At 33.5% G+C, this 10,267-nt stretch overlaps 1 protein-coding gene across 2 annotated transcripts in view; it reads left to right on the top strand.

The window, feature by feature from the left end:
• LOC107456352 (ankyrin repeat and protein kinase domain-containing protein 1) overlaps positions 1 to 7,943 on the top strand; it is a 13,648-nt gene extending 5,705 nt beyond the window's left edge. Inside the window, exons 1-5 of one of the 2 annotated variants that reach the window (XM_071182300.1) lie at positions 769 to 1,039; positions 3,486 to 3,814; positions 5,399 to 5,659; positions 6,649 to 6,981; positions 7,375 to 7,943. In XM_071182300.1, coding sequence (XP_071038401.1) covers positions 1,006 to 1,039; positions 3,486 to 3,814; positions 5,399 to 5,659; positions 6,649 to 6,981; positions 7,375 to 7,860 — 1,443 coding nt within the window. In that variant the 5' untranslated portion in view covers positions 769 to 1,005 and the 3' untranslated portion in view covers positions 7,861 to 7,943. Of the gene's footprint in view, positions 1 to 768; positions 1,040 to 3,485; positions 3,815 to 5,398; positions 5,660 to 6,648; positions 6,982 to 7,374 lie in introns of those variants that run through there. The other variant, XM_016074210.3, reaches the window with a different exon arrangement.
• The last annotated feature ends 2,324 nt before the right edge of the window (positions 7,944 to 10,267 follow it).

The following is a 10,267-nucleotide window of genomic DNA, read 5'->3' as shown; positions in this document are numbered from 1 at the left end:
CTTGTCGACGAAATGACCCTGTCGACGAAATGACTTGTCGACGAAGTGACCCTGTCGACGAAACGGCCTGTCGATGAAACAACCCTGTCGAGGAAACGGCCTGTCGACGAAATGACCTAGTCGATGAAATGGCCTGTCGATGAAGTGGTGTCGATGAAATGGCCTGTCGATGAAGTGATTGTCGATGAAATGAACCAGACCCGCTTCCCCCCATGTCTCTCTTGCTCTGCTCAAATGAATGGGCATAAATCGCGATATTTTTCCTCCCATAATATCGCAAGACATTCCCATTCATTCTTTCATATTTAAATTTCACGTTTAAATATGAAAAGAACTTCACTTTTCCGATTTAAATTGCCAAAAATATTTTTTGAAATTTCAACGACGCTTAAGAATTATATTTAATGCAGTTTGAAGTTCCACATGGTTTCCATACTAAAAATATTTTAATAGTTTGAAAATCAATACGGAACTTCCTACTCCTATGATTATCCACACGCTAATGGTGAAAGCTTGCGAAGTATTGCCATAAGTAGAGAGATCTTCTGATCACTCATTTCGATCACCAATAAAAAATATGGTATTCAAACTGTTAACAATTTGAAAAATCGTTTATAGACTGTTAACGGTTAAATAACCTAAATTTAATCGACGCCAACTATCAATAAGAAATGAGGGCACGTTCTTCGAAAGCTGGAAGCTAACCCATGTGATAAGTATTACATATTCTTATTTTTGTTTTCCGTCATCGGATGCCTAACACAATGTTTGCCTTATAATCTTATAGTAATAAGTGAGTGATTAAGCAGCTTAGTTCTTTTCAGCTGGGTACATACTTTAGCCAAGAGATGTATTCTGTCAATCTCATGACCTGATAAACAGTTGCTCGAATCCCAGAGTTGATACTACTGTATTTCTCCCATTCCTTCAACGCACGAGGAATTTCCATTGTCCTGCATTCTTTAATTGGTGACCCTGAACTATTGAAAAGCTCAGTGCTCATTCATGCAATTGTATAAGGAACTTCAAACTTTCTGTGGTAAACATAGTAATTTTGAAATTGAAATGAAGTACATTTTATCATTCTTTTGGAATAAGATTAACCTTTGCTATACTTTAGTAGAGTATACTTTATTAATTTGTTGTTTACCACTTTTAAATATAATTTTGTTTATGTATACTGTTTCAAAAAGTGCCTTAATTTTGCTGATTTTAAATTTTTTTTTTAAAGCAGTGCTTGCTGATACGTGAGAGTTAAAATAATAGTTATTCGAGAGTTAATATAAATCAGTTTAAAAACACTCTGCTTAACACAAAAGTTCAGTGTTTCCGTTCTCTTCCGATCAAGGAACCAGTAGATAAAATAATTAAGCAACATTCCACCATTCAATTTACAAAACTCAACTCAATCACAACGTAACTCCAATGTCTAGCTAAATCATCAACCATGCTAATTGTAAATGGTTACAAAACCGTAGAATTTTGTATTCAAGGTTTCTAACCTTACTAGTTGTAAACGGTTTCAAACCCGCAAAAATATGCTCCTAATCGTTATCTTTACTGTTAATTGGATAGAGAAACTGCTTCCAGCTGATTTCACCGCAATTTTAAAATGAAAATTCAGAAAGCGGATCATGCATGTTATTGTCATGCATTGTCGTCTATATTGAAATGTAATTGTGCCATTATGCATTTAATAGAATGACAACTGCTTCTTAAGCAAAGCATAAAATATGAGAATTATATATACTTCGTCTAGTCATTGTATATAATGCCTCGAGGTTTTTTATTAGCCATTCAACTTGCCATTGGATATATATATATAATATTTATCGTTTTTTACTTAAGTCATTCCATAAAATGACGTAGAATGCAAGATTTCATATATTGCCTGTAATTTACGTTTATTGTTTTAAATTTTTAAAAGATAAATTAAATGTATGCAACACGTAATTGTAATAAAAAAATCAGATAAGTTTTTATCAAAAATAAAATTTTAGACAATATATTTTATTTATTGTCAAATATTCTAAAATGTTCCTTTCAAGTTGGAGAGTTAAGAGAATTTTGATTAACTTAATTTGTTTCAAAGGTTCTTAATTTGTTTAATTTGTTCCAATAATATTCTTTCAATAATATATATGTATATAATTTAAAAATACTGTTGAACAACTAAAGGAATTTTTTTTTTGTAAGTATGATTTTATGCACGAGTCTTTAACCTCCGATGCGCAGAATTATACAATGATGCTTAAAAAAACAAAAAAAACAACAAAAACGACTATTTGTTTTGGAAATGAAGAATATACAGCACTTTCTACATATTATATGAAAGACTATACATATCACGTGAAAGATAAACATATTATATGAAATACATTATTTGGAAATAGATTATTTGTAGTAGAATTTTGTAGTAGAATTTGAAGTAGTAGAATTATTAGTAGTAGAAGTAGTAGATTATTTGTAGTAGAATTTGAAGTAGAATTTTTATTGTTTAATAACTATTAATTTTTATTACATTGCGTAGTTAAAAATATCTTAATTCTCCAAACTGAAAGGAACTTCTTAGAATCCTCGACAATATATATGTCTTTATTTCCGATATAAACTAATCTGATTTTTTTTTTATCACATGTTGCAAACGCAATTTAATTTAGTCCATATAAATTTACAACAATATACGTGACATGACATAAATGTACAGTATGAAAAAAAAAATAAATAAATAAACGGACCCCCTCAAATATGCTAGTCAATAGGTGCAGACGACATTTTAAAATACAAAGTCAGACAAAAAAACGCACTTTCTCTGAATAAACATACCTTTTTTCTCCCCGACGTCTTCTGATTTAAAATTCGATTTCTCAGGAACTATTCGACTGATTTTGCTTACATTTTATATTTTTTTATGTAAAATTATGTTCTTTAAAATGATGCAAGAAATTCTATACCTTACGATTCAAAATTTTTTTGACCGTTATTAAATGAAATAATAAGAAATAATAAATATTTACTGAAAGTTATTTTTTGTATGGAATTATCTTTGGATAAATGAATTTTATAATTGAGTACAAAAATTTTTCAATTCGTTTAAAAAGTTCTCGAGATATAATGAAATACGCAAAAAGTAAAATTAACATTATGAGATCAAAACTTAGGATCGCTCTCCTGACCAAACTATTTTGACCATATTTCCCGAATTGTGACTCTCTCCCCTATATTTTGGAGGTCAGAAATCCAAATCCGTGGTTGAAAAGGCATGTTTATTCTGAGAAAGTATGTTCTTGTGTCTAGAATTCGAAGATCCAATAATTAGATCGAAAGTCATTCAGGGTGATCCAATTTTTTTCCAGCTCACTGTATACACCGCTAATGTATAAAATCCTGCATTCTATAGAATACCTAGCCAGTGTATAGAATGATCAATCGTTATTCAAAGACACTACTTTATAATTTATTTTGTTGATTGAATTTTCATGTAGCGGAAGAAGACGAAACCTGTATTCCAGAGGACCCCATTCTCCGTCAAATAGCAGACTGTATATGCACATACGCATCTCTTGACGAAATACGTATGTTGCTCAGTGAAGGAGTGGACGTAAACGAGCCACTTGATCATGGACGCAGGCTTCTGCAGTTCGCTGTTTATCATAGGCACGTGGATGCTATGACATTGTTGTTAGTCCGAGGAGCCCACCCATCCCTGATGGACGAAAAAGGTTACACTCCCATGCATAATGCTGCTCAGATAGGCTTTTGCAACGTTATCAGAATCTTGCTCAGCTACAATGCGCGGGTGAACTTCACAAAAGTGAGTATCATTTAGTCACACGACAAGTTAGCGGAAAAGCTTAGATTAATTTTTTCAAAGTCGGGAAAATTTGAAGCGCGTTTAATAAAAGCGTATTTCTTTTGGCGAGAATTCCAAACTGAAGTAGCATTCTGATTCTTTGGTTCACTACGATAGAAAGTTCTTTAAATCAGTTAATTTCTTTTCTAGAATAAACTAAATAATCTATCGATATAGAGTTCGCCTTTCAATGAGGTGAACCGGGTTCAAATCCCTATGATGGCTGGTCGATGCGAATTCCACATCCGGCTCGCACCAACCACCGTGCTGACTTAAGATGCACTCAGTGGTAGACGGATCATGGGTTAGAGTCCCTTTGCGCCAAGCAAATCGTAAGAGGTTTTCCTCTCAATGTAGTGCAAATACGGGTTAGTTCCATCAAAAAGTTCTCCACAAAGGCAAAATTTCTCCCAATAATTGATCCTAGAGTTCCCTTGTCTTCCGGATTGGAAACAAAATTACAAGGCTACGGAGTTAAACATTGGTAGTTGTAACCTCAAAAAATTGGGACGGCTGTTCAACGACGGTTATAAATTAAAATAAAGTAAAAAAAATTTCTATATTCATTTCTCCCAAAATCTCCGTTTCTCTTTCGCTTTGACTTTCTTAGCTTCTTCTCTTTGTACTCAGTCTTGTACTTAGCTTCTTCTCTTTGTACTCAGCTTTGTACATAACTACCTCTCTTTGAACCGGTAATAAACTTTACCGGTTCGCTTTACTTTCACTTTGCTCATGCCAATTCGTGATGGGGGGACTATAACCTTTTGAAAGGGCGTATTTCGTTTTATCTATTAAGCTTTACTTACAAATGAGATTTATCTATTAATACTATTAACGTTTTATCTATTAATGCGACAACTTTAATGAATTTTTCTTAAAAGTTGTCGCATTGCTTGAGGAAATGTTTTAACTTTTTCTATTCAAAAACTAATTTAAATTTAAATTGGAGTTTAAAATCAAGTATGCGTTTTTCTTATGAGGAAATGTGTACACTACTATAAACAATGCACCGGACACCAGTATCACATCAGACTGAATCTTTGGGAGTGTTTTTAGTAAGGCATGCGATCTTTGGAAGTTATTCATTAAAAATTATTTTTTTGGACAATTGCGCTCTTCTGGAAATTTCATAGAATTGAACATTTTCCAGAATGACAGTATCTCTATTTTTGACTCAGGAATTTTTTCATCGTCTGTAATGTTCAGATACTGTTCAACTACGACTATTAAGTGATGCAATTAGAAAGATGATTGAGGATTTGCAATAATAGATCAATAAGCAGTGAATACTTTTTTTGATGCAAAGTAACGAGACTTCAGAGAGACATATTACATTGGTCATAAATGTTATGGTTATTTGATAAATTTTTATCCATATTATATGCATAATGTCAATTTTTAACACGCATGTATATAGTAACAAAAATATTTGCTTTACTCTGCTACCTAGGGAATTCGATTATAGGTACTTTTTGACGCTATCAATAAAAAAGACACTTTTAAATAAATATAAAGTTAACTGAATAAAATTTATTCATTTTTTAGCTTTTGCCCGGGGATATCGGATACTGCTATCCACCAAGAGCAAGTCCAGCAGAAGAACCACTGCGTTTAGCGTTGAAGAATGGCTATCTCAAAGCTGCTGAACTTTTACTGAAGCATGGAGCTAATCCAAATGCGGAGTATTATTCAGGATTTGAAATTAATTTTATAGACCCTACAGATGTCAAAGCTGTTGAATTGTTGTTGCAATATGGAGCAAATCCCAATGCAAGAGACAGGCAAGGAATAACACTGCTGATGAAGGTAATGAAATTCTTGATCATAAATTAATATACATAAATGTACATATAAAAACAACATATCCTATAGCCCCGGTAGCAGAATTTACGGAGTGATTCTGCAGCACTACTTTTATAAATTCAAATCTGTCTGCTACCTCAAAGCAACCAATCAAAGATTATTATTGTTAAAATTCAGCTTAATCTAACATACATGTAACAAAATTTTCAAATATGAAGTCCTTGTAAATTTCACATAGGTAATTTTACATACATATGTTAAATTTTACAAGAGTTGAATTTTATGCAATGATACTAAAAAGCTGTAATCAATCCTTCTGCAGTTCAGCTTGCAATCAAATAACAGAAAAAAATAATTCTTTACTTTTTTGTCCTTTAAGATGTTCTCTGAATTCAGTTAAAAAATGTAGTCTCAACTTTACAGAAGGTGTCAGCAGCCCCTTCCCCCCTATTTTGCTTGCTATTGCCTTGCTTGTTAAAAATAAAACTTGGATGAAAATCTGCAGATGTTGTAAAAATCTGCAGAAGGGTTTTTACTATCGGGCCTATAGCCTAATGGCAATATAACTCTGGCTGTCAGAGGACAATTTACGAATATTCGCCGAATACAGATTCAATCAATCCTTTCCCAGAAAGGCCGTGGCCGTATGTAGAATTATTCGATTCACCTTATAATTTACATCAATTATTCAGCCAATATAGATTTATTACGTTCAGCCTAGGTAGAGAATATAGGTAATTGTCTGAATCCATTTTTGTGCAATGGGAAAAATCTAGGCATCCCAATCTTGGTATTCCAAATATATATTCTTGCAAGAACTTTTCTTGAGCCAATATTAAATCCCACTGAATCCGAGATAAAATAATTGGCAAGGATTAAAATGCATTCCTTTCTATTATTTTAATAATATTATGTTTATTTTTACTAAATAAAATACTTAAATTTTCAACGATGAACGAAGTAAACTAATGATCATTCAATTTTAAACAAAGGCTTGCCGAAACCCCGGAGGATTAGAATGTGCAAAAATACTGATTGCTCATGGAGCTGATGTCAATGCTATAACAGACGAAGAGCAAAGAACTCCATTACACTGTGCTGTTTTAAGCGGTAACATAAAAATTGTTGAGTTACTGGTCGCCAAGGGTGCACAAGTGAAATTGCCACCTTATTACACGAAGCCACCACCATTCTTCTTTGCTTTGTTAAAAAGTGACTTTAGCATGATGAAATATTTGATTGAGCTTGGAACAGATATAAACCAAGGATCTGCAGTAGTTGGTTCATGCCTACACGTGGCTCTAACTGAGTTGGGAGAAAGCAAAGTAAGTAAATAAGCTTTATGTATTCTACGTATATCACGTGTTTATGCATTCTCATTTATGATTTTTTAAGTCATTCTGAAGCAGTGTATCAAGTCTGGCAATACTAATTCAACACATGTTACCAACCGCTATTAATGTAAAGCTAATTGATTTTAAACGTTTAGCAACCACTATTTAAACAACAATGATCAAAAGTATGTCATTTTACTTAGAATGTATTGTCTAAGGTCGCACTTATTGTTGTCCTGCCTAAATAAATTTTCCATCGAAATTTGCTGTTCCAGAAAGGGTTAATCAGTAGTGATTATAATGGCCTTTTAAAACATTTACTGTACATTATCATTTTAAACTCTTTAATTAACAATTCAATTTACTGTAAACATTTTCCTTTAGGTGGCAGTTGTTCGATTTCTTTTAGAAAATGGTGCTGACCCAAACGCCATTTTGACTCTAAATGGAAGAACAGTCCTGAAACCTCCTTTGGGTGAATATCTCGTTTCAGTCACGAATCACAACATCAACATTGTACGCATGCTTCTCAGGTATGGAGCCCGTGTCGTTTTGATGGGACAAAGACAGCACCCCCTGGGCATCCTACTAGGCATACATCACATAGATTCCAGAAATAACGACGAACTTTTGGAACTTGTGGCATCAGCAGCTGAGGCGTTTTGTGTGAGTTTAATAGACAATTCATTGTTGATGAGTAAAAGGCACAAGCTTGTGCTTCTGCAAAGAGCTCTAACTCCATTACCCCTGAAGCATTGTGCTCGTATTGCTTTAAGAAACTATTTAGGTTGGGGGCCAAAATTAATCGAATCTGTTGATGCTTTATACTTACCTATAGTATTGAAACGTTATCTTTTATATGAAGACTAGAATAAAAAATTTAATTTTGTATGTGTGTGTACGAGGCATACTTATTCAATAACTACAATAAAGGAACTTGATTTTTTTCTTTCCTTTTGTACCAGATAAGTAAATGTGTGTGTTTAACAAATTAATAGTATTGAATTCAGAGAAAAAACTAAATGTCTCCATCAGTCCATAGTTTCTAGACATTTTATAACCATTGTTGAACAGCAGACCCAATTTTTGAGTTTACGACTACCAATGTTCAACTCCATAGACTTGTAATTTTGAACCCATTTCAGAAGACAAAGAAACTCATGGATGAAATTGTGAGAAATTTGCCTCCGTGGAGAACTTTTTGATGGAACTAACCAGCTTTTTCGTTACATGGAGAAGAAGACCACGAACACCTCCCATGGTTAGTCTGACAGCAAAGAAACACTAACCCATGATCCGTCTACCACTGAAGATATTTTACTTCAGCACTGCACTCTCAGAATTAAAACTCTCACTTTTGACGATTTCGCAATCCTTGAACTACATTTCGTTAATTTCGAGAATTATTTAGTCATAAAATTACGTGATTGTGACGAAATGGGAACTCCTAAATATATGACGAAAATGTATCCTCATTTTGGTGTATTTTGGTAGTGCATTTTGGGAGATTGTTAACAAGAATGACGAAAATAAGATGAAGACTAGATGATCGAAAACAAAGAGCCGAAATATGTCAACCAGCTGTATGGTGGTCAAGCAGATGGTCTCGTGTCAGGAAAATCCCGGATTCGAATCGCACTTCGGGCATTGGTCTAATTTATCTCTCTGTTCTCTTTGTTATTAAGGTGATATTAACCCACCTATATGGTGACTATGATAAAGTGATTATTAGAAAAGTTAGAGACATTATTCGCTACGAGATTTTTTTCGGAAAATTATAGAATGACGAAATATTTCATTACTATTGACGAAATTCATTTCCTCCGAGAAGTGGCGATAATTATTTCATCACTTTGACGAAATGTCCTCATTTTAACGCTGATGATACGGAGACAACATGCATGCGTCATATAGCATTTTACGTAGCAGGGAGGACACAGTCACACATCATCCATCCGTCTGCAGATCGTAATTTTGACCTGAACCGAATAACACCCCGACAGATTTAGCGTTCACCAGTTACCATTTTGTCTATTGTCTTCGGCTTGAGGGAATCGCACTCACGACCTCTCGGACATGGGCCCAACGACCTACCAGTCTGCCAATCGATTTATTTGAGAGTGGACTTTCCCTGCATAAATGAACCCTATTTTTGATGCATCCGAACTGCCGACCCTTAAAATATGAGGAATAGCAACAATTTGGAAAATACAGTTTAAATAATTTAGCAGATTTTTTGAGCACTGTAATTGTACTTTTCACGTATTTTACCATATCTCATGAACTATTGCAGAGAATCAAAATGTGTTTCGATATAATAATAAAATTATTCTAGTAAAAAAATAATAAAACACATCTTTTAAATTTCGTAATTTTCTGCAAAAAGAAAAAAAAAATTGCCTTGACCAAAGAGGCTACAAAGCCAAAAATTTTGTAAATTACATTTATTCATTATTTAAATTAGTTAAGATTAAAGATTTTTTGAATTGTAAAATTTACAGATTTGTATGTAGTTAAAGAAAGAAAAAAAATTCTAAAATGTAGATGGAATCGGCCGAGAAATAAAAACTTAAAATAAGGAATTTCATTGCACAGGAATTATTCGTTTATATTTCGACTTTAAAAAATACGTTAACTAAGATTATATAAAATTTTCCATACTTAACGGTAACAAAATTTTTCAATTCTCATCAAATTAAACAACGGAAAGCTATATGCATATATAATTATAAAAAATTATTTGCATATCGTTTATTTAACGAATTTTATAATTATGTACACTTATTTTTTAGAAAACAGAGACATGTCAAATCTCGTTGAACCGCCACTAATCCTCGTTAAACAGCTGACCCAATTTTGAGTTCACGATTATCAATGTTCAACTACGTAGTTTCGTAATTTTGAACCCATTCCAGAAGACCAATTAATTCCTAGATGAAGTATTAGCAGAAATATGCCTTCGTGGAAGACTTTTTGATGGAACTATCCTGCATTAGCGTTACATGGAGAGAAAAACCTTTTACGTTTAGCATGACGCCAAGGAATCTTTAACCCATGATCCGTCCACCACTGAGAATATTTAACTTCCGCCCTATGGTCGGTGCGAGCAGGGTGCGGAGTTTGTATTGACCAGTAATGGCTGGGTTTCGAAATCGGGTCACCTCATTGGGAGGCGAGCGCTCCATCGCATGAGCCACTACGGCTTCAACTATTCGGATTGCTGCTACTATTTTGAGTATGAAAAAATTCAGAATATGTTAAAAAATATAAATGTTCA

Source organism: Parasteatoda tepidariorum, chromosome 1 (assembly GCF_043381705.1).
Source record: "Parasteatoda tepidariorum isolate YZ-2023 chromosome 1, CAS_Ptep_4.0, whole genome shotgun sequence".
NCBI lineage: Eukaryota > Metazoa > Arthropoda > Arachnida > Araneae > Theridiidae > Parasteatoda > Parasteatoda tepidariorum.
This window is presented reverse-complemented; position numbering and strand designations above follow the sequence as displayed.